A 23664-nucleotide genomic window follows, 5' to 3' on the forward strand; every position below is an offset into this window, starting at 1 on the left:
CAGCCTGATGACAGGAATAGTGTGAATGTATCTATCTTCAGGTTTTGTTTTAGTTTTCTGGGGGGATCTTTTAAGAGGCTTCTCATGAAACAATCTTGATACTAAGATAAATACTTGATACTTACATTTGAAGATCGACTTTGATGGTGTATGTAACGACGAATGGTACCGTAATGAATAGTATTGCATATTGCATTAAGATTAGCACCGATAGGCAATCCAATTGTGTGTGTGCTCCTTCCAGAGGAGTGTAAAATGCAGTGAAATAAACCTGGGCTGTAGCACTAGGCATTGACCATGTGAGAATCATGACGAATTTGGCTATTGTAGACTCTAGCCAGTTGATCTTATAGAGCTTGTTTGCCCATGCGACACCGATTATAGGGATAACCATTAGTCTACATACTGTCATCAGGAGAGCAACTTTTAGAAATCCTTTCGGAAGCTTCTTGATCTCTAATCGAGCAATTGTGCCACCTAGTAGGAGTAACCCAAGCGGGACACAGGCATTACCGATGTAGGCAGTGAAGTCCATCAGAAAATTTAGAACTGGTTGGCCGTCCGGTGCATTGTGAACATGAACGTCGGTATGAACGAAGAGAGCTTTGACCCATGGGATCATAGCCACGATGATTCCGAGTAACGCTCCCAATGATGCAGGCCTGATAAAATTAATGGCGATATATTCAAGCCATTGTAATCTGTAAGTAGCGATGAATGTCGATGTCTTGCTTCTGTTCGAATGGCTCGTCGAGGTTCGCGATATCGAATAGCCTTCTTGATCCTCAGAGCCCCACTGGTGTTCATTTCTTTCCGCAACATTATCAAATGCATTTCGATAACCCAAATCCTCAGTCAGTGTCAAAGGTCTAGTAAGGTCTATCTCACCGTCTTTGATCTGATCTGCTACGCTGTACTCTTGAATTACATCACTCATGGAAGGTCTTCCTTTCCTCATGCTTGACCTGCGGCTTCGAGAGACTGTTGTAGACCAGGAAAGATCGGTCTCGCCAGCAGTATAGTAAGGCTTAATCCTCGAGCTCTCCAAAGCACTAGGGCTCGAAGTTGTCGAGAAAGCTCTGGGCGTCCTTGAAGTCGTCGTGGTTCGTATGGTTGGCATCCCAGTAAGACTTTTCACAGACTCAGCTAACGAATGTACTTCAAGACCATTTCGTGAAGCTTCTTCCTGACTATCACTCTCAATGGCATTACTGCTCATACTTCGCAACTCATAGGATTCTTGACTCTCTCGTGGAGTAGACCTAGCCGTAGTATTCAAGCGTTGGGAACTGCTTTTAGATAATGAATCCGGGGTAGCATTATTTAGACCCTCTTCCAGTTCAGAGTCCTGATCACTCTTGAAATCAAGGCCAACTAATCTCCAGAGGCCAAAATTCATCATCAAGAAACTTTGAGAGATCAAAAATATACAACAGTACGCAACACCTTTCTCTGCTGAAGCTGCGTCGAATAGGAATCCACCACTTAAACTTTGGACGTATGCGATAGGCAGATCAGATATGTTAGGGAAAATGCCTGCAAATAAAAGTCCCCAAAACCATTTCTGGGGTACAGGTGTCACTAATCTAGCTAGCAAAGAACAGGAGCCACCAACTGCAAATAACAGCACCGCTGAAAGAACGATAACACCAACCGCTTTGATATCTTTATCTGAAATGTTGGAAACAATCTTGTTAAAAGTTAGGCAGGGCAATATACTATTCACAACCATGTTCGAAATACCTCTCGAAGATTCCATCGATACAATATCATACCGGGCCAGTAAGTAGCCTACTATCAGAATGGAATAAATTTTCAGTATAGGTTTCAACGATATGTAAATCGCAGCCCCCAGGTTTATCGACATGATGAGCTCAATTATTCATCCATCAATTACGAACAGGAACAGAGCATCAAGTGCCAACTATTCTTCGATTCGTCTTTCTATAGTGGTTTCGAAAGCTCTTCTTTGCAAGGGTTTTGCGAAGAAAAGTTAACTCCGCTCTTGTTCAGAACAAAAAATACAAGATTGAGGCATCGAACTTGAATACTCATGAATTAAAAAACCTAAATTTGTTGAATTTAATGCATTAGAATAGTTGATAATAGGGTCCCCGCAACTTCATTTCTTGAATTGCATTTTTAGCTGGAACGCATGTCTCTTGATGGTCTTGAGATTTTGAGTAGATTCTGAATTTCGGAAAATCAAGAACAAATAACTCTCGATTATTTAACCAACTTTGTGAACAACATCGAAGGCTCATGAGGCGCTCCATGCTAATAGATTGGACTGAGCTTTCATTTTTTGTTCTTTAAGTAAGTATGCGCGACTAAACATTAAAAATATCTTGCGCGGTCAAGTGATAATAGCTAGCACTGATTCATTCTATATAGTGATTCAGAATAATATATAATTAATACTTGACTTAGTCCCTCTATCAAATAGACTTCTCGAAATTTGGTCGTTAATCATTTTTCTTTTCAGCAAAAAATTAGGTTCTCTGTAGCAGAGATAATGGCAGGAACCACATTGGCATTGGCCAAGGTGGACATGTCGCCTAGTTGTTCAGCCTCATTGGAGGCAATCTTTCTCAAGACTCTTCTCATAATCTTACCAGATCTGGTCTTTGGTAGGTCTCTGACTAAGATAATTGTCTTTGGAGCTGCGAATGGACCAATTTCACCTCTAACTTGTAAGATCAACTCACGACGAATGTTTTGAGGAGTAATGTGATCAGCATCACAGTCAGCAACGTTTTCCTGTACGTAGCCGTCCTTTAGAGATACGAAAGCGATGACAGCTTGACCGGTCAATTCATCACTAATACCGACAACGGCAGCTTCAGAAACGTTCTCGTGGTTAACCAGAGATGATTCAATTTCAGCGGTGGATAGTCTATGGCCAGAGACGTTGACAACATCATCGACTCTACCTCTGATCCAGTAGTAACCGTCGTGATCTCTACCTGCACCATCACCTGTGAAATAGTAACCTGGGTATGGCTTCAAATAAGTGTCGATGTAACGGTGGTGGTTTTCCCAGACGGATCTGGCCATTGATGGCCACGAGGATTTGACTGCTAGAACACCTTCGACGTCGTTACCTTGAATCTCGATACCAGTAACTGGGTCGATAATACAGGCATCAACACCGAAAAATGGAACAGTTGCGGAACCTGGCTTAGTTGGAACAGCACCGGCCAAAGGAGCAATCAAGTGGGAACCGGATTCGGTTTGCCACATAGTGTCACAAATAACACAGTTCTTGTTACCGATCTTATCATGGTACCATTCCCATAGTTCTGGAGCGATTGGTTCACCAACAGAACCTAGGACACGTAGAGAAGAAGTGTCATATTTGGCAATCTCAGCTTCACCAACACGCTTGATCAGTCTCAAGGCAGTTGGTGCAACATAGAAATGGGTAGCTCTGTGACGTTCAATGATTCTCCAGTATCTACCGTAATCTGGGTATGCTGGGGTAGACTCGAAAATGATCGTAGCGGTACCTAGAACTAATGGACCGTATAGTGCGTAAGTGTGACCAGTAATCCAACCAACGTCACCAGCGGTGAATAGGACGTCTTCTGGGTGAATATCGAAAACGTATCTAGTGGTCAAAGCAGCGCCTAGCAAGTAACCACCAGTGGTGTGAACCACACCTTTTGGAGAACCAGTAGAACCGGAAGTGTACAGCAAGAACAATGGATCTTCAGCGTTACAAGGCACTGGAGGTAAATACCCTCTGTGCTTTGCAGCTTCTTCATGCCACCAGTGATCTCTGCCAGCTCTCATTGGAATACCTTCAGTACCAGTTCTTTGGAAAACCAAGATCTTAGCGACCTGATCGACACCGTTCAAACCTTCATCCACAATCTTCTTTGTGTGAACAGTCTTACCTCCTCTCTTACCTTCATCACAGGTAATAACGACCTTGGAGCCAGCATCAACCACACGATCTTTCAAAGAACCTGCAGAGAAACCAGCAAAGACAACAGAGTGAATAGCACCTAAACGAGCTACAGCCAACATAGCAACAACGGCTTCTGGAATCATTGGCAAATAGACTGCCACGGTATCACCCTTTTTAACACCCCAGCTCTTCAGGACACCTGCCACCTCAGAAACCTGTCTCAACAATTCACCGAAAGTAATAACCCTGTTATCTTTCTCATCATCAGCTTCGTAGATCAATGCTGGTTTCGATGGGTTGGCAAACGCATGTCTATCAACACAGTTATAAGCAGCATTCAATTCACCATTCAAGAACCATGCAACATCTCCCTTTTCCAAAGATCCAGATTTAACTTTAGTAAATGGTCTGTCCCAGTCCAAGAACTCTCTACCCTTTTCACCAAAGAAAGTCTCAGGGTCATTGATCGACTGGTCGTACATCTGACGATAATGGGCCATATCAGTCACATAACCAGCACCAGGTTGGCTATCATAAAAATGTTTAGGGGCCTGACGAGCCTCCACATTATGGGCTTCATGAACCACCTTATGTTCTTTCACAGTCATTATAAGTGTATGGGTATGTGTGATTTAGGGAATATAATCAATTGCAACGGACAATGTACAAAAAACAAACTTCAACTGCTCTCAATTGATGAATTTAAACAGCCAAAAAGTGTGGTTGAATTTTGGTGAATTTTTCACTTTCTTCGTATTATCGCAGAAGTCGCCTGAAAAAAATAATCAATCGAACTGAAGACCTTTATAAGACCATATCTATAACAACAAACAGTCTTTGAAGTTGCATATATATACATATATATATGTATATATTATCTGTAAATGTACAATTGATAAATTCTCGACCGATGCGCAACCTTCGAGGATTGTAAGATGAGCCTGAGTCGTGCCGAGACTCGAGCAGTAGAGCGATCGCTCCAATCGCCGATAGAGCTCAACGGTTGAAATGAGATCCCCCTCTAGCTCAGCAGGATTAGGACCTAGGTTCAACGCTCCCGTTGACCCAATTTACCGGTAAGAGAAGGTTTCGCGAATTCCTGGCCGCGCCCACCGGGGGGCCGCAGCGCAGTTTTTGTTGGATTTTGAGTGACTAGCAGATACGAGCGATTGGTCGTTTAGATTAGCGAATGTAAAGTTCACCAACCCTAGCGAGGAAGATCCTAATGGCGTGCCTTAGGTCTGTGGGAACACTCTTGTCGAGAATCTTGAGCACTAAGTCGTACATGACGGAGCAGTACTGCTGGAAGTCATCGTCGTCGAATTCGTAGTAACCTTGTAGGATCTCGACAATAACTGGTCGCCAGGAGTTAATGCTACGCTCCATGGTGCGGTCATCGAGTGATACATAGCCGTGGACCACGTTTGTGCAGATGTGGATCAAACGCTCGCTTAGTTCAGTTTTCTTGTCGTCGTCGTTGAGATAGAGCTTGAAAAGGATGTTGATGAGCACTGCTGCGGCGCTGGTTTCTTGCTTGAGTAGGTTTGGGATCTTGTCGACTACGCGGGCCTCTACCAGCCTTGTTCTGAGGTCGTAGTCCTCGTTGAAATCACGAGCAAACTCGTAGGACTTTTCCAGCAGTCTGGTAATCTTGGCAGCTTCCTTATGAGGTATGCAGCGGGCAAAATCTTCATTCTCGAAGAGTTCACTTAGTAGTTCTATCATGAGCAAGTTTAAGACACATTTGATAACGATCGAGTTTTTAACCGTTATTCTGCGGCGCAGATCTTCGCTACTCTTGGTCTGTACCAGCCTGCGTGCGGGACGAAGGTTATTGTTTTGTGGGACGTGGTCGGCCTCTGGGGCAGACTCTGTTCTACCGAGATCGGCTTTGGCGTTGTTGTCTGCAGCGGTTTCTTCTTGTTCGGCTTGCATGTCGTTACCCACATCTTCACTAGCTTCTTCCTGATGTGCCCTTTGCACTGTCTCCTCGATGTTGCCGTTGGCTCCATTTTCAGTTTGAGTAGATTCGCTGCCTGATGTTGACACCTGGTGGACGGACGATTTACGTCTTCCCTGGTGCAGCGGATCGTACTCGAATAGCTCGGTTGCGGTAGTCATGTCAAACAGTTTGTTGAAAACGTCTCCAATGTCCCTCCAGTGAGATTTATCAAATTTGGTAACGTTCTGTAAGATCAGTTGCTGCAAGCACGACCTACCAATCCTTGCAATTGTGTCGTTTTCTTGACAAATACATGAGATCAATAGACCAAGGAATCCATCTAACATCTTGTTTAAGGAATCGAAATAATGGGTGAATAAGGCAATCAGATTTCTCAGAGCCTGGATCAACGTCGTAGAAAGCCAAACGGTCAAATCATCGTGACTGTTGAATTGGTTGACTTCCCAATGCTTCGAGAGGACTCCGAAAATAGGGAATAATAGCTTCGTACAGATCTTGCCCCAAAATTCGTCGTCAAATTCACCACCATACGCCACTAGGGAATCAAACATGTAGTTCAATGCACGCGATCTCACTTCCAGATCGTTTGCGGTCATGATGGTATCGTTGAAACAAAACAACATAGGAAACCATATATCGTGGAATACATCCTTACCACGTAATAACAATGCATGGGATTCCCTCACCTCCTTACTCTCCTTCTTGTCGAAACAAATTGCGGCAATCTTTTGGGTCATTTTCTTGAGTGCTTCTAGTGCGTGCAACGATAGTTTTTGAGATTTTTGATTTTTTGTTATCTCTTTAAAGACTGCCACTAGCTCACCAAATGCTGATTCCTGAGCAAAAACACTCTCAAAATGATTAGCAACGATATCATTACATGCCAGAGTGTAGGTCTTGTAAACAATTGCCTCATTTGGCGATTGGGCTGTGTACTGGAGGGATTCCAGTATAGGTTTCCAACCAGATTTGATCTTACTTGACTTCGTCAGTATAAAGTTCCGGAAACACTCGATTATCATTGTCTGAACCTCAGTGTTTCCACTGTTTTGAACAATGTACTCAAAGGGCTTCAGGAAATCGCTCTGGAATTCAAAACCAGATAACTCTTCAATGTCTAAAAATCTCATAGACAATTGACGCAAGGAATCAATGGCGAAAAAGACAACCGCAAGGTTTGGATTGGTTGCGATTTTGTTGAAACCGGCGCCCATGACAGCCCAAATAGGTGTCCATTCAACTTTGATACGGTCCATATTATAGTAACAAACGTCAATCATCTTCTGCAATGAGAACATTCTAGGTGTCCTAGCATCTTGCGATGACTCGACTTCTTCCAGTGAAACGTCCGTTAAAGCCTTGATGAAATCAACGATGGCGTTTCCTGAGAGTTTGGAACTTTGCGTGAAGATGTTATCCATCAATACAACTAGCTCACTCGATGAGATAAATTTGGAGATCTCTGGGGACAGGCTTTGATTGTAATGTTTCTCTTGAGCCAGTTCAGATGGAGTGGCTTTTTTAGTCCATTTCTCAAAGAACGAAGTTGAATTAGATCTAGTAGATTCGAATGACACCCTATGACTTGCAAATTTCGCCTGGGCAACGTCTGGAACACTTTCTCTATCAATACCCTTCGAAATTAGCTGCAATCGTTCCACTTGCGAGACAACGAGCAAAACATCCTTCCACGACTCTCTGAAAAAGTTGCCTTCTGCTAGTGCTACTTCTAAAAGTACAATGACCGCATTTACATTCTTGATCTTAATTTCTTCCAAATTCTGCAGGTTACAAAACTGAACCAATGCACCAATGAATGATTTTCTTGCGTACTCGATTCCAAAAGTGGCAGAAATTCTGATGGAAATCTTCAAACCATCTAAACATTTGTTAGTGGTTTCTAAGTCATCATAATCCTTGAAAGGTGGTGTCAATGCAGCCAAGAACGACATCCATAACGTTTCGAAAATAGATTTAACATGCTCCACATGGGATGCCGCGTGGAAGACACCAATATTGTTCTTCTCTTTGGTTTTGTTCAAATTTTTGAAGACAAGCTCGGTCTTTGAAGAAATTTCCTTTGAAACCTGCATATATGCTTCCCTGACAATATCACGGCTACTGAAAAAGTTGAAGGCCGAGGGTGCCTGCTGTTGCTGTACGAAGGTCTTATCATCCGACAGCATAGCTTGGTGTTGTTCTGATTGTAACTTTATTTCATTTTTGGCAATCTCATTAAATAAGCCAATCATGAAATCCTTGGGCAAATCGTTGCCGTTGTCTATACCTTCATTATTCTCCAGAAACTCTTGCAAGGTCATTTTGTTCTTAATTTGAGAGGAGTGTAAGTCGGTGTTCAACATAATCAACGAATAAGAAAGAACATATGCTGTGTCAGCCTTTGAAAACACGCCTGGGTTTTGATCGACAAATCTTTCTGCAAACTTCAGCATAAACCGATCAATCTTTTGTCCTTCACCTGGAAGTCTGAATTTCTGAAGAAAATTTCTGAGTGCATCAACAATGGACAGACCGGTAAAGTCAAACTCATCGACAAAAGCGTGCATTATTGCAATGTTCGTCTCATCTCCTTCGCCGAGGTAGTCACCCACCGCTGCTAAGTCCAAGCCATCCGTGTTCAAAAGCCATTCGGCAATTGACTTTGGAGAATCGTCCTGCAAAAAGTGCTTTTTGATTAATTCCGGGATAGCTTTCTTTGGTTTGTTGTTGAAGATCTTAATACACGCTGAAAGTTCTGTCTTTTGCTGCTTTAGGTTGTCAAATTGAGTAGGGTCGTCTATGTCTTGAGATTGGGCAGAAGTGGAAAGTTCATCAGCGGCAATACTTTTTATACTGTTACTAGAGTCAAAGACAGATGAAGCTCTCTTTGCGTGCCCGAATGAAGAAACTGAACGGGACAGGTTTCTAGGTGTTCCGTTGTCCAAGCTTAGGTTCGTATTCAGAGCGCGATGTGCCCAGGAACTCAAAGATCGTAATACGGACACAATACAGTTCAAAGAGGTCATTTTCAGTGCAAACTCAAGAGGGAAGGGCAAAACAGCCTGGCTCACATCAGTGGCTGCTGACATGTTTGTAATAGATAACAGCGGTACTTGTCCAGTGCTAAAAGTTGACAGGGGTCTGCCAAGTTGCTCTTCATAATAGGACCTCTGTGTCTGATTGATTTCAACCCGCGTTAAAGCCAGTCTCGTTAAATAATCCACCATCATCTCCATCACGTTGGGCATGCCAGGGTTACAATCATAATTTAGGTAGAACTCTATCAGCGTTCTGGGGTCGTTACAAAGTCTCTGAACAATGCTCAAAAAATATCTTTTTTGTTGTGGAGTTGAAGTAGTTAGCTCTGATATTGGGAAATAGATTTCTGTGAAAAAAACCGGTATTTCTCTTTTGAATTCTGCCCTCAGGTTGGATATCAAAAGCCATAGTATCTCCGAGGTGATCTCAAAGACAGGAAAAACTGAAGAAGCTGCATTCCGGGACAGCACTAGGCACAGATATTGTCGAACTGATTCTAGGAAGGTAACGTTCTCAGTACCTGGTACGTACGCCGTTCTGCAAAGAAACACGTCAACGTGGTCCTTGATTATCGAATGTATGATATGCAGCGATAACAACTTGGACCTAACTGCGTGAGATCTCATGTCTAGATCAGCTTCCAAAGGTTTGGCTGAAATTTTAGCCATAGCTCTAAAAACCAAAAATGCATCCTTTATGAAAAGATCATCAGTACTTGAAGATCCTCCTCCGGTGCCATTTTCCTGTGGATCTGCCTCAACGATTCTTTCATCATCTTCATCGTTTATTGCCGCCATGGTTCTCAGAGTCAGTGGTGTTTGAGCTGGTGATTCTTCCTTGCCAGCTTCAACCTCCACTGAAGCATTTGAATTTTCCTTGTGAGAAGCAATGGGTGCTTCTGAGAGCTTTTGCAGATCTATCTTATCGAATACGGATGAGACGATTTGAGTCAACGTAGCTTGTGCAATACCCTGGTTTGAACCACTCAAGGAAAAGATGAATATGTTGTAGATTGTTCTTACAGCTTTCAAAAGAGAAGCACCGTGGCATAGAGAGCTCGCATCCTCTACGAGTATGCAGCTCGATAGCGCTCTGACTATTTGTAACTCAATCCGATGATCGGTGCCTTCACCTTGGAAACACTCTGCAATAGTGTCAATTGCTGCATCGATTAACTTCTGCTTTGGTGGTGGTGTAATTCCAGTGGTTGAAGTCTCCTGACTTTGATCATTGGAAGCTGAAGAGTCTGGAGGATTGACCAAAAGCGATTCATCTAGGGCCCTGAAGGAGAATAATTTAGAGAAACAATCCAACGCCTTTAACTGTATCCTGGTGGACTTAGTTCTGCAAGTAGATCTTAATACTTCGAAAACTAATAAGGAATCCAGATAGTGTGGGTCGTTATTTGATTGAGTCATTGTCTCTGAGAGCCTACTCAAAGTCCTTTCCACCATTTTCTGCGCATTTGGGTGCTTTTTAAGATCTCTTTCCTCTTGTATAGCTTGTAAAGTTCCCTTCACAAGTGAAATTGTTGATTTGATATTGGAGTGACCAGCGACTGAAGAGACTGTCGAAATATTTCTCGTGTGCTTGGAGGTTTTTGAAACAGGTTCCTGTTTTGGAGGAGAATCAACAACCACATTCAGATTCGTCTGCTCATCTTGATTTTCATTTTCATGTTCTTCCTCTTGCGACCTTTCCGGGACCTCTTCAGGTTGTTGTGGTTCCGGTACTACAGCCTCGACACTCGAAGAAAGTGATACAGTAGAATCTGGTGCAATTGAGGCCACGGAGTCCTGTGGGGTCTCTTCGTTCGACATTCAAACTTTGTTATCGCAGATCAACAGAAACACGATTCCTAGCCAGAGGAAAAGGCGTAGAAGTCAACAAAAAAAAAAAGGCCTTGTCTAGCGAAAATGCACAAACTCTTCAAAGTGCTCCTGGGCTACAATTTCCCCTGTATATACCCTGTGAATTCACCTTGAGCCTGTATTCGATCCATATGCTCTTGGCAATTAGGCGAAGTTAGGGGTAGTTGAGTACGATTTTTCAAAGCCGGGTTAGATGATATATACTAGCAGAGTTTAAGCATCAACTGGCAGGTTTTATCAGGTCTCTGCACTTGTCTCAGGTCTCATAGATGCCGACTCCCACAGCCTCATGTAAAAATCGTTTGGGTACATTGAATAATTCCCATTTTTAGATTCCTGAGCTTCAATATTGAATATATTGATTTCAAAACTCTTCCAACCTTCAATTGTATGCTAAGTGACCTCTTTAACGACTAGAAAGCTGAAGATTATTTTAATATGCTCCCTTAAAAGAGGCATTGCCTACCCATTATGTATATTGTTATAGATTGAGAGTAACTAAAAATTGCACGCAGTGAAGAGACGTTGCAGTAATGATGACTGAATTTGTGTGCTACAAAATAATAGACACGATACAATCAGATAGAGAGCTATGATTCATTTACCTTCTTTTCATGTTATGGGGTCGGAATTTAATATTTAATGTCTTGTTAGAAAAAAAAACATTCTCCATATTAAAAGTCTATTCAACCAAGAAAGATAACAAAATAATACTTAAAAACGATGCACAAATCCGTTGTTCGAGTCAAGAGAGCATACTGGATTTAATGTAATCTTTATCATTTGATAATGGGTCAAAAACAATAATGAAGGCGTAAAATCCGGTATCAATAATAAAATAAGCTTGAGATAAGTGACTGGGAAATATAGGCTTTAATACTGAATATCAATAAGGAACTGTATGTTAATTGAAAAAAAGGTCCTACCCGGATTCGAACCGGGGTTGTTCGGATCAGAACCGAAAGTGATAACCACTACACTATAGGACCAGTGAATTGTGACCAATCTCTACTTCTTGAGAAAATCAGGTCCTACCCGGATTCGAACCGGGGTTGTTCGGATCAAAACCGAAAGTGATAACCACTACACTATAGAACCAATTAATTCACGATTTTGTGAAAAAACGGATTCCATATACGATTACTGTTTTCCCAGGTATATGAGTGTGTATTACTATTGTATTGATTGATCACCTTGAGTATTTAAGCCATTGATAAACTCTACTTAGCTGTATTATGATCCTTTGCACAGGAAGTTCAAACTTCATTTTGTTTTCTTTAAATAGGAGCAAAACTCACTCTATATTCCGATCCCCAAATTATTAACGCAACGTATATAAAGGGGGTGTTAGGTCAATTGGCTTTCAAGATTCTCAGAGAAAGCAGAAAAAACCATTCCAATTTATTTAATCCATAATGAGTTTTTACCAGCCATCTTTATCATTGTATGATGTTCTGAATGCCTTGTCAAGTCAAGGGCAGGCTAGAAATCCTACATATCAACTGGACAGCTTGCAAAGGCGCCATGCTGAAGCAGAAGCTCAAAGAAGGGCTGAAAGAACTGCTGCCAGACGTTCCCCACTTTTTGGAAGATTTGAAGGTTCACCAGCGGCTTACTATGGTATCCCTAGTGAACATTACTATTATAGGCCAGATTATTATGACTACAGCGACGACGAGCAAGAATATGATGCTGGAGATGATGAAGGTAGAGAACAGAATGCCGGGGCACAACCTCCATACCTGAGTATCCCTTCTTACTACCATAGTAGGCCATCAAGAGATTATGAGGGTACAAGAGTCAATGAGGAATCAGACCCCCTACAGGAACTACTAGGCGCTCTTTTGGGGGCTCCACAAACAGAAGTGGGTCCAGAACAGCCTGATGAGAAGACTGTGATTGGTGCAGCATCTGGAGAAGAGAAGGAACCACAAGAATTGCCAGAAACTGAGAAAAGCAGTACAGCTACTGAAGGCACTAAACCTGAGCCAGAGGCACAGCCAGCAAGCAAGAAGAAGCCAACATTACATTCAAGACCATCTGCTCCAAATCCACTCAAGGTGTCCAAACCTGAAAGTCGTTTGGATGTACCATTCTCCCCAGAGGTTAATGTTTACGATACCCCAACGGCTTACATTGCTGTCGTGGCATTACCTGGTGCCACCTCAAAGGCTTTTAAAGTTGACTACCACCCATCATCTCATGAGCTGATCATCAAGGGTAACATTGAAGATAAATTAAACATTGGCGAAAAGTATCTCAAGATCACAGAACTGAAATACGGAGCTTTCCAGAGGACCGTCAAGTTCCCTGTTCTGCCTCGTATTCAAGACGAAGAGATCAAAGCGACATATAGTAACGGTCTTTTACAAGTGAAAGTTCCAAAACTGAATGACGGGAACGACAAGCCCGCTCCAAAGAAGAGAATAGTCATAGAAGATATTCCTGATGAAGAACTTAGATTTGAAGAAAATCCTAATCCAGTTGAAGAATAATATTAGTCTGTATATTGAGAACTAGGCTTTAACGAAGTTTATCACTTTTGTATACTTTGAAGAAAAAAAAGAGAATGTTAGCAGATGAAGAACATTTCAGTATTGTACGTGCGCGCTTGCTATGACAGGACCGCAGGTTAGGGGTTGTACGATATGCCAAGGTCTTAATTGACCCACGGAGGAGTACTTGCTAATCCATTTCGCTGTCTTTGAAGGATATTCAATATTATATCAAGTATCAAGGAAATGGCGTCGGTCATTGGACGTTGTGTCTTTTAGCAGAAACAAGATGGACCTGAATAGTGAAAACGAATGCCAGAACCGATATGGATATTATGAGTCTTACAAAGCGTGCTCGACAATATTTTGTGAATTAGCAAGCTCGGCGGCTAAATCAAAGTAAAGTTTAAACAAACTTCGGAAGTAGACAGAGGAGCGAAATGTGTGATCTAGAAATGGTACTGATAGCTCATTAGTCAAGAAGGCAATAATTTGTCAATTGAGAAGGGCGATTGTTCGACAGGTCAATTTGTAGGCGCCGACTTCTGGCTTGTTATATTAGTAATTGGACACATTGCAAACACAATATCGACTTAGAAACCAAATGAGCATAGGCTGTGTTACCTGTATGGCTATATGACAGATAATCTTAGTTACATCTCAGACACGAATAGATGGCTAGTTTGGGCATCAGAAGCCACAAAACTAAGCGAGTTATGCCCATTCTTCATGAAAGAATCCTTATTGATGTTATCCAAAGCCAATCCAACTCTGATACAGGCTCTCGAGGTCTCAATCACGATTGATTCGCTGGTTACTATCACTTTTAATCTTTCGATGAGCTCGTCGTGAGCGACGCATTGAAAAATTTTCAGCCAAATTTCACTAGAAGTTCAATTAGATGTTTAACTAAGGTCTTGAAGTGCATTTATTAGACTTTCACCAACAGTCCTAACGCCTACTCTGTTCAAATCATATCTCATAAGATACCTTTGATCATGTCTGAACAAAATCAGCAACAACAGCAGGGTGGTAATAACTACTACCAGCAGTATTACCAAAACTACAACGCACAACAGGGCTCCCAGGGCTTCAATCCTCAACAACAGTACGGACAATACGCACAATACCAACAAAACCAGCAAGGCCAGCAAAGCCAGCCATACCAGCAATATCAACAATACCAACCATATCAGGGAAACGATGGCCAAAATTATGGTGGTTTCCAGCAAGGTTATCAGCAGGGTTATCAACCACAACAAGGCCGTGGTTACAACAGTTACAACCAAGGCTACAACAGTTACAACCAGGGAGGGCACAATGCTCAGCCACAACAACAGGGAATGAGTTTAGAAGATTTCCAGAAGCAGAAGCAACAAAGCACTACTACTGCCAAGCCAAAAAAGTCATTAAAGTTAGTTTCCAGTTCCGGTATCAAACTCGCAAATGCCACTAAGAAGGTTGATGCTAAGCCTGAAGCCGGTTCTCAGGGGAAAGAAGTAGATAAAAAGGAGGAAAAGCCAGCTCCAGCAAAGAAAGCCACTGAGACCAAGGCGGAGACCAAGACTGAGACTGAGGTCAAGGAGGAAGCACCAAAGACTGAGGAGGCTCTACCTAAGGTCGAAAAATTAAAGATCGAGGAAGACGCAAACACTAACACTACGAATAGTGCCGAGGCTCTAATCAAAGAGCAAGAAGATGAAGTCGATGAGGAAGTCGTGAAGGATATGTTTGGTGGTAAGGACCATGTCTCCATCATTTTTATGGGTCACGTCGATGCTGGTAAATCAACCATGGGTGGTAACATCTTATATTTAACTGGTTCTGTTGACAAGAGAACCGTTGAGAAGTACGAAAGAGAGGCGAAGGATGCAGGTAGACAAGGATGGTATTTATCATGGGTTATGGATACCAACAAAGAAGAGAGAAGTGACGGTAAGACTATTGAAGTCGGTAGAGCTTATTTTGAGACCGAAAAGAGACGTTATACCATTCTAGATGCTCCAGGGCACAAGATGTATGTTTCAGAAATGATTGGCGGTGCATCTCAAGCTGATGTGGGTATCCTGGTCATCTCTGCCAGAAAGGGTGAGTACGAAACCGGTTTCGAGAAGGGTGGTCAAACCCGTGAGCATGCTCTATTGGCCAAGACTCAAGGTGTGAACAAGATGATCGTTACTATCAACAAGATGGACGACCCTACAGTGAACTGGTCACAGGAGCGTTACGATCAATGTGTGAAGAACCTAAGCAATTTCTTAAAAGCCATCGGTTACAACGTTAAAGAGGACGTCATCTTCATGCCCGTTTCCGGTTACAGTGGTGCAGGTTTGAAAGAGCGTGTCAATCCAAAGGATTGTCCATGGTACAGCGGTCCATCGCTTCTCGAATACCTGGATACTATGAGCCACATGGATCGTCGCATCAACGCACCTTTCATGTTGCCTATTGCAGCAAAAATGAGAGACATGGGTACCATCGTTGAAGGTAAGATTGAATCTGGTCACATTAGAAAGGGCCACTCGACTCTCCTGATGCCAAACAAGATCAATGTCGAAATTCAAAATATTTACAATGAAACAGAAAGTGAAGTTGACATGGCTATTTGTGGTGAACAAGTTAAATTGAGAATAAAAGGTATTGAAGAAGAAGAAATATCTGCCGGTTTTGTGTTGACCTCTCCAAAGAACCCTATTAAGAATGTCACTAGATTCGTAGCACAAATTGCCATTGTGGAACTCAAATCTATCATGTCTGCCGGTTTCTCTTGTGTCATGCACGTCCACACTGCTATCGAAGAAGTTACTATTACCAGATTACTGCATAAGCTAGAGAAGGGTACTAACCGTAAGTCTAAGAAACCACCTGCGTTCGCCAAGAAGGGTATGAAGATCATCGCCGTCGTTGAGACTGAAGAACCTGTGTGTGTGGAGACTTACCAGGACTACCCACAATTGGGAAGATTCACCTTGAGAGACCAAGGTACCACTATTGCCATCGGTAAGATTGTCAAGATCTTGGAGTAGATTAAATGCGTATACAAATATTGTGAAATAAAGTCATTAGATTTTCTATTGCATCCACGAGACCCTCGTCGTAGCCTTCACCGGGAACGAGCTTCGAATGCGCAAAATCGATCAACGATAGCGAGCTCAATCCTGTCTTCCCACCAGTAGATTCGTTTTCACTGTCACTGTCCTCATCACCAGAATCAATAAACTCGTCACGTAGCAGAGAATCTCGATCGTTCAGTGCATCCCAACGCTTCGGTTCGCCCTCATAGATAAACAACAGCGAACATGAAACCATGCGCACTTCTTCTTCAAGTAAAGTGTTGTACAGTAATTGCAATCGATGAAGAAAAGTCCTTTTCAATGTCTTGACTCTTTCTGGTGAGAGTTTACTGTTGGCAAAGAACAGCCTAAACGAATCCTCAATATTGTCCTCAGTACGGCTGCGGCCAAAATGCTTATTTAAGAACACATAGTCGTCCTCATCCGGTTCTACATGTGCTGGATCGACCTGCTCAACCATTTTATTCCGTTTCAATTTCATCCCACAAATTCTAAATCCTAGAGATCCACTCGTCGTTGTCTTACTAACCTGCGCCAACCTTTCCCGTTTCTCCACACTCGCCTCGTTGTCATACAACACTTTCCCAAGCTTCACATCCATCACATTGGGCTCAGAGAACCCGTGCAACAGATTCTCCAGTACTATATATTTCCCACCTTCTGTTCCTTGCTCTCCCTCATTCAAAGTTCCAAGGAAAGTTGGCATCCAGGAGTACAACGGCACGTCTCCCTCTCTATTACCGTCATCATTTCCCTCACTATACATCCTCTTCTGCACCGCTTGATAAAACGCTAGCTCCCGATCCAACGCAGGTTTAAACACAAGCAGCCCATCTCGATCCGTTAGTGTCCCAGTATGACCAGCAGCCTGGTGCCTCAGCTCTCTGGGATGATTCATAGGCTCTTAAACTGTCGATTGAACTTCCAGTGCAGCCCGATGAGCTGGTGATTTTCCACCTAGGCTGGCGATTTACTGACGCCCCGCCTAGACTGGTGAAAAATCTCTGTTTAGCTCTTGAAAGGAGACCACAAACTAGGTAAAACCAAGCATATAAGGAGACTGTTAAGATGACAACAGACCCAACGGTGAAATTAAGATTTGCCAAGGACTCGTTGGTGGCTTCTTTGTTTGAGCTGTCGCGTGCTGCGAACCAAACGGCGTCTTCGATTGTCGACTTTTATAATGCCACTGGTAGCGATGAGGAAGAGAAGATCGAAGCTTTCACGACTCTGACAGAGGCTTTACAACGTTTAACGTCTTCAACGAATTCTTTACATGGGATCAGCTCGGAGTTGGTGAACCCCGCTGAGGACGATAAGGAAGTGGTTCTGCCGGCACCCGTTGCAGCCAAGCCCGCTCCAAGAAAGAGAGCCGAACGTGATCCATACGCACCCAAGAAGCCCTTGACTGTGTTCTTTGCCTACTCTGCATTTGTGCGTCAGGAATTACGGGATGCACGCCAGAGAGCTGGATTACCACCTTTGTCTTCGACAGAAATCACCCAGGAAATTTCCAAGAAATGGAAAGAGCTCAGCGACGATGAGAAGGAGAAGTGGAAACAGGCCTATAATGTAGAGCTCGTTCATTACCAGTCTGAGAAGCAAAAATATTTGGAAGCAAAGAAAAATGGAACTTTAACTGTTTCAGAAGGTCCAATAACTGCGGCTATTCCAATTCCTTTTGATATTCAACAGGAAGAACCATTTGAAGCTGCTTCGAGGGAGAAACGTTCTCGTGATGAGTCTAGCTCTGGTTCTTCTGAAAAGAAGAAGAAGAAGAAGAAGAAGGACCGTAAGAAGGATAAAGAATCAAGTCGTAACTGAGGGAGGAAGGTGTTGTTTTTATAATTATTATGTACAAGTCGTGTAAGTGTTTCACAAGTTCTTCTCTATTTGAGAAACAATATCAAGCTTGGGCTTTGGAGCATCTTCGGGACGTTTCCATTCTTCTGGGAATACATGATCGTGTCTCTTCTTGCGCAGGTTCTTGGCCACGGTATGTCTAGTGTCTAGTGGCACATCACTAAAGTCATCTGTGAGGTCTTTGCTCTCCTTAAGGAGTCTCTGGAATACATCGTTCAAGTAACGAGCGTTCTGAGCAGCCTCTGGAAACTTACTGGTAGACATCTTAAAAACGTCTGTTAAATGGTCATAACGTGTCCTGGCCAGCAGACGGAATTTGTGCACTTCCTTGGCGCTCAATCCCAGGTCTTGTGTTTTCACCTGCAAAACCACTTTGCTTGCATTGGGATGGTCTTCGCCCAGATAAGTGGTGAACCTGTACTGAATTGGATGAGTTTTGGTAGCTTGTTTTCTGTATGGTTGACGGTATTGTGCCAACAAGGGCAATTCGTATGCTGCTAGTCGATTGTAAAACCTCTGTTCACGATGTTGGGCAACAAGATCTTGCGCCTGAGAAGGTAATTCATCGAACAAGAATGGGCGAGGACTATAACTATCCTGCAAACTACCTCCAATAATATCTGCTGCACCCTTTTCACCATTATGGTAGATCTTACGGATATCACGCTGTAGGACGCCAGTCTCTTCAGCAGTACTCAACAAAGCTTCCAATTCCGCATCGCACTGCTTGTAATTGGAACCCAATTTGACAATTCGCTCACGATACAATTGAAAAATAGACTCAGACGGCAAACCTTTCCATTTAGATGGCTCCAGATACAAATTGGGCGAGATTGACAGAGCTCTAGCGGTCTTGGGACTTGCTGCGCTCTTTGCACCAACAGTAACGCTTTCATCGGCCAATACCCTCGTTGAAGAGCTTAAAAACCGTGTAACGACCTTCCAATTCATCTCAAACCTACTACAAGCCGCCTCAATCGCCTAGCTGAGCTATTGAAGCTTCTTTCTAGAGAGCCTATGGTTGAAAAATTTCAAACGTATTTTATGACTGTAGTTACAAGGGCTTCACGCACTTAAAGACAAGCCTGGATACTAGCTAAGTGTCAACAACTGCGATCCAAGCGGCTTCGTCATGGCCCCAAGAGTTGCCAAAAGGGGGAAAGGCCCCAGAGACCAGTCACAGGTGGAAGAGCCCGAAGTTGAACCACCTTCTCAGCTGCTGTCTGAGATACTGGGGACACTTTCGCTGTCCTTCGAAAGAGATATTGGAATGCTTAATGGGAAACATGTTCGTAGCGTTCCTGCAAGATCTGCATTGGTAGAATTGAGAGCCCAGTTAGAGAAATTGCTGGTTTCGCTTGGGAATATTGCCGAGAGCGATAGACATACTATTGAAACGCTGCGAAAGATTAAAGAGTCTCGGGTGGCTGGCCCTGAACAACAGTCAGTGCCTAATGGTAAGACAATTCCAGGTGAACCAAAGGAGCAGGATCTTGGAGAATTATCTGATGAAGGGAGAGAGCCGATTACGGTGAAGAGGAGAAAAAGATCCTTGAATATTGATAATGACGACGAAGAAGCGGATGAGAGTGAACGAGAGAAGCCCACAGATAACATTCCAGTGAGTCCGACCAAGAAAATTAAGCTTGATGAGCAGAACGAGCCTGATGTGGATGTGAGTCAGATGGAAAACGATCCATCGGTCAAGAATCCCAAGTCAGAGTTTGTAGTATCACAAACGCTGCCGGCGGCAGCAGCAGCGCTGGGGCTTTTTAGTGATACTGGTCTTGAAAGTACGGGTGAAGATAGTCTGAGGAAAAAATACGATGTGGCAAGTTATCCTACAAATGACTTGAAGGAACTACTCCCGGGCGAGCTACCAGATATGGATTTCTCACACCCGAAGCCCACAAACCAGATTCAGTATGGTACCTTTCTCAGTTTTGTCGAAAACTTCTTTCGTGCTCTCAACGATGACGATATCAAGTTGCTCAAGAGTAAGTACATAATCCCTGCTGGTTTGAAGATGGATAAACTATACGATCCCGAGGTGACTCCCTACATTATACCGAAGCTGGGACCCTTGTATAGCGACGTTTGGGACAAGGAGGATAATATATCCGGTCTGGCCGGTACATCTCCACCACCAGTCAACGATCCAACTGCGGTCTTGCCTCGCCGAAGTGCCGCCGATATAGCTGATGCCACTTTGGACACCGAAGAGATCTCTTGCGGTCCATTGGTCTCTAGGCTGCTGTCAGCAATCCTTAAAGAAGATGGAGAGAACGTACGAATAAAGCAAGAAGGAGATTCCTTAGAAAGTCGTGAAGATACTCCCGATCCAACTGCAGTCAATACACCGGCGAGCGAAGTTGATAATATTTTAAGAACGACACCCAGCGGTACAACAAGTACACTGCCGAACCCGCAGATGTGGAAGATCAACAGCATCAATCTCGATTATCCCACATTTGAAGAGCGATTGAAAAGGGAGTTAAAGTTCGTCGGTATCTACGTTAACATGCCCAAGGATGAAAACAACGCAACGGGTGATGATCCAGACTGGCTCACTGGCAGAGAAGACGATGAGGTCAGTGCAGAACTTAGAGAGCTGCAAAACTCGCTCAAACAAGTCACTGTAAAGAACCAAAAACGAAAGACGGCTCTAGTGCCTTTATTGGAAAGAAAGCTTGCGTGGCAAGAATACTCGTCCATTCTCGATGACTTGGATAAGCAGATAGACCAAGCATACGTCAAGAGAATTAGAGTACCAAAGAAGCGCAAGAAACAACCGTCGGCAGCCTCTACCGCGGTCAATACCGAGAACGCTTCACAAGCAGCGCAGCAAAAGGCTGCCAACTCTAGCTTAAAAGCCTTACTGGATAAGAGACAACGGTGGATCAGCAAAATTGGTCCACTTTTCGACAAACCGGAAATCATGAAGCGGATCCCAAAAGAAAGTGTCTTCAGAGACCTGGATCAAGAGGAAGAAGAAGAAGAGACAGATCTGTTCAGTCAGAACGGCAACAGCAAGGACGACGAGCTAGCAGAAGCCTGATTGAGCCTGCAGATAGACTTAATTCACTATTTAATGAACCTTTTCATAATGTTAACTATGGTACAGTCACGAAAAACGACCTATTGATACAAATGACATCTGTTCAAGTAACTAACGACATAGTCTTCAAACTTAAGTTTCAACCACATCGACTTGCCATCCAGTAGGCTCATTGATCGGAGTAAGAGTTTAAGTGAAGGGGTCCATTGTGCAAAGCAGTTGGAAATCTAATTATTAAAGATGTCGAGAGCTAAGAGAATTATGAAGGAGATGCAAGCTGTTAAGGATGATCCCGCGGCTAAAATTAATCTAGAATTTGTCACTGAATCAGATATTCATCATTTAAAAGGTTCCTTTTTAGGTCCACCAGGGACTCCTTACGATGGAGGTTTATTCATAGTGGATATAGAAGTTCCGATGGAATACCCCTTCAAGCCGCCGAAGATGAAATTCGATACTAAAGTTTACCACCCAAATGTTTCATCTGTTACTGGAGCCATCTGTCTTGATATCTTGAAGAACGCCTGGTCTCCCGTTATAACATTGAAATCGGCATTAATATCGCTACAAGCTCTCTTACAATCCCCAGAACCCAACGATCCACAGGATGCTGAAGTGGCACAACACTACCTACGGGATAAGGATTCTTTCAATAAGACAGCTGCTCTATGGACTAAATTATACGCTTCGGCAAATGGTAAAGACTCCGAGAAGGACGTAGATGAGGCAAAATTGTATGGGATCGATCCCGCATTGGTAGAACATTTTGAAGCCCTGGGATTCGCTAAGCCAAAAATTGTTGAAGTCTTGAGACGGTTGGGGATTAAGACCCTTGACTCTACGGACGATGCAACAGACGACAAGATTACAGATGAACTATTGAGATCTTCATGAGACCCGAGTTCATTTCAGAGGTTCGTTTAATTAAAAAGTAGCATATTTATACTTACAATCATGCCTGTAAACCTTTTTCGATGTAACCCACACCTGGGACTGTCTTCATATTACCCAAAGCCGCTATGGCGAGTGGCTTACCCTTTAGTCTATAGTTTGCCCAAATAATGATATCTTCCTTTGTAATCTTGTCAACTTTTTCAAAGACTTCTTCTGGTGATAAACGCTTACCTGTGGTGACTATCTGTCTACCCATATCTTCGATAATCGCGGTAGAGCCATCCAATGAAAGAAGCAACGCTGCTTTCAATTGAGCTTTAGCCCTCCCAACTTCAGCATCGGATATATTACCAGACATGATTCGGCGCCATTCTTTTATAACCGCATCGATCATCTTCTTGGCATCGTGTTCGGCAGAGTCAGTGACTATATACATACCCCATAATCCCGAGTCTGCGTAGGAAGTGGAAAAGGACATGTACGAGTTGGCCAACGTACCGTTGTTCGAAGCTTCTACAGCCAAGGGTGAAGGGGAGTTTGTACCTGCCCCAAGAGCCCTGTCCCAGTTACCAACGATCGCCTGAGCAGCCAAAGCTACGAAATAATCGGATGCAGACCATGATACACCTTCCAGAGCAATGGCAATGTGAGTAGTGGGCAAGGAGTCTTCCTGCAAGAGCCTTTCACCGCGTGTGAAAACGGGTAGAGGGCCCCTAGGTGAACCCAAAGGTACGGGGAACTCAGATTTTGGAATGTGTCCAAAAAATCTTTCTGCTTGTTTCACCAGATCATCATGGTCCACTGCTCCTGCACCGGCCAGAACCATTCTGTCACCTTTATAATTTTTTGTAATATAATCTTTGAGATCCTTTCTCGTAATGGACTTAATATTTTTGACGGGCCCCAGAATCGTTCTCCCTAGCGACTGATCCTTATAAGCAATCTCATGCAAATGATCAAAAACAACTTCATCATACATCTTATCCACTTCTTCACTCTCCCTAATAATAACATCTCTCTCACGCTCAATAGCCCTTGGATCCAACACAGATCTGGTCAAAATATCACTCAAGATATCCACAGCCCTAGGGATATCATCCCTCAAACTCTTGGCATAGTATACAGTATTTTCTCTCGAAGTATAAGCATTCAAATGTGATCCTATATTTTCAATCTCCAATTCAATACCACTCTGCGTGCGGTCCTTCGTTCCTTTAAAAGCCAAGTGTTCCAGAAAATGTGCTGTACCATTATTCTTTTCGTTTTCTGCTCTTGAACCTGCATCCACAAAGATTCCAACGGTTGCAGTACTCATCTCTGGAATTCGTTCTGTAGCCACAGTTAGCCCATTATTCAACACCGAAGTCCTTGTTAAAGGCACGCTCTTCGCAGCTGTACTCAATAACCGTCTAGAAGCTTTCCTCAACATTTTCAACACTCAATATCGCCCCAAAAGGTTCCAAACTACCAGTATTACTACTTATTCATCGATTT

General features: G+C 43.1%; 11 protein-coding genes and 2 non-coding genes across 13 annotated transcripts; 5 read left to right on the forward strand and 8 right to left on the reverse strand.

Moving 5' to 3' along the window:
* Positions 1–121: 121 nt before the first annotated feature.
* On the reverse strand, positions 122–1867 carry TDEL0F04900 (uncharacterized protein; the record flags this gene model as incomplete). The annotated part of the gene is made up of 1 exon (XM_003682464.1): positions 122–1867. The coding sequence occupies one exon, from the start codon at positions 1865–1867 to the stop codon at positions 122–124; it is 1746 nt and encodes a 581-aa protein (XP_003682512.1).
* A 614-nt stretch (positions 1868–2481) lies between these two features.
* Positions 2482–4521, reverse strand: ACS2 (acetate--CoA ligase ACS2; the record flags this gene model as incomplete). The annotated part of the gene is made up of 1 exon (XM_003682465.1): positions 2482–4521. One exon carries the CDS (start codon positions 4519–4521, stop codon positions 2482–2484), a length of 2040 nt encoding a protein of 679 aa, XP_003682513.1.
* Positions 4522–5095: 574 nt separating this feature from the next.
* SEC7 (Arf family guanine nucleotide exchange factor SEC7) lies at positions 5096–10735 on the reverse strand (the record flags this gene model as incomplete). Its single annotated transcript, XM_003682466.1, has 1 exon — positions 5096–10735. The coding sequence occupies one exon, from the start codon at positions 10733–10735 to the stop codon at positions 5096–5098; it is 5640 nt and encodes a 1879-aa protein (XP_003682514.1).
* Positions 10736–11703: 968 nt separating this feature from the next.
* Positions 11704–11775, reverse strand: TDEL0Ftrna4Q. The gene has a single exon. It is a non-coding gene; the product is annotated as a tRNA-Gln (tRNA).
* A 37-nt stretch (positions 11776–11812) lies between these two features.
* On the reverse strand, positions 11813–11884 carry TDEL0Ftrna5Q. Its single transcript has one exon. It is a non-coding gene; the product is annotated as a tRNA-Gln (tRNA).
* Positions 11885–12201: 317 nt separating this feature from the next.
* HSP42 (heat shock protein HSP42) lies at positions 12202–13281 on the forward strand (the record flags this gene model as incomplete). The annotated part of the gene is made up of 1 exon (XM_003682467.1): positions 12202–13281. One exon carries the CDS (start codon positions 12202–12204, stop codon positions 13279–13281), a length of 1080 nt encoding a protein of 359 aa, XP_003682515.1.
* Positions 13282–14279: 998 nt separating this feature from the next.
* Positions 14280–16307, forward strand: SUP35 (translation termination factor GTPase eRF3; the record flags this gene model as incomplete). The annotated part of the gene is made up of 1 exon (XM_003682468.1): positions 14280–16307. One exon carries the CDS (start codon positions 14280–14282, stop codon positions 16305–16307), a length of 2028 nt encoding a protein of 675 aa, XP_003682516.1.
* A 1-nt stretch (position 16308) lies between these two features.
* Positions 16309–17253, reverse strand: ARG82 (inositol polyphosphate multikinase; the record flags this gene model as incomplete). The annotated part of the gene is made up of 1 exon (XM_003682469.1): positions 16309–17253. One exon carries the CDS (start codon positions 17251–17253, stop codon positions 16309–16311), a length of 945 nt encoding a protein of 314 aa, XP_003682517.1.
* A 170-nt stretch (positions 17254–17423) lies between these two features.
* HMO1 (Hmo1p) lies at positions 17424–18179 on the forward strand (the record flags this gene model as incomplete). The annotated part of the gene is made up of 1 exon (XM_003682470.1): positions 17424–18179. One exon carries the CDS (start codon positions 17424–17426, stop codon positions 18177–18179), a length of 756 nt encoding a protein of 251 aa, XP_003682518.1.
* A 51-nt stretch (positions 18180–18230) lies between these two features.
* On the reverse strand, positions 18231–19169 carry RSM24 (mitochondrial 37S ribosomal protein mS35; the record flags this gene model as incomplete). The annotated part of the gene is made up of 1 exon (XM_003682471.1): positions 18231–19169. One exon carries the CDS (start codon positions 19167–19169, stop codon positions 18231–18233), a length of 939 nt encoding a protein of 312 aa, XP_003682519.1.
* A 181-nt stretch (positions 19170–19350) lies between these two features.
* Positions 19351–21276, forward strand: NGG1 (histone acetyltransferase NGG1; the record flags this gene model as incomplete). Its single annotated transcript, XM_003682472.1, has 1 exon — positions 19351–21276. One exon carries the CDS (start codon positions 19351–19353, stop codon positions 21274–21276), a length of 1926 nt encoding a protein of 641 aa, XP_003682520.1.
* A 240-nt stretch (positions 21277–21516) lies between these two features.
* Positions 21517–22170, forward strand: UBC1 (E2 ubiquitin-conjugating protein UBC1; the record flags this gene model as incomplete). Its single annotated transcript, XM_003682473.1, has 1 exon — positions 21517–22170. One exon carries the CDS (start codon positions 21517–21519, stop codon positions 22168–22170), a length of 654 nt encoding a protein of 217 aa, XP_003682521.1.
* Positions 22171–22228: 58 nt separating this feature from the next.
* Positions 22229–23599, reverse strand: MAS1 (mitochondrial processing peptidase; the record flags this gene model as incomplete). Its single annotated transcript, XM_003682474.1, has 1 exon — positions 22229–23599. The coding sequence occupies one exon, from the start codon at positions 23597–23599 to the stop codon at positions 22229–22231; it is 1371 nt and encodes a 456-aa protein (XP_003682522.1).
* Positions 23600–23664: the final 65 nt, after the last annotated feature.

Source organism: Torulaspora delbrueckii, chromosome 6 (assembly GCF_000243375.1).
Source record: "Torulaspora delbrueckii CBS 1146 chromosome 6, complete genome".
NCBI lineage: Eukaryota > Fungi > Ascomycota > Saccharomycetes > Saccharomycetales > Saccharomycetaceae > Torulaspora > Torulaspora delbrueckii.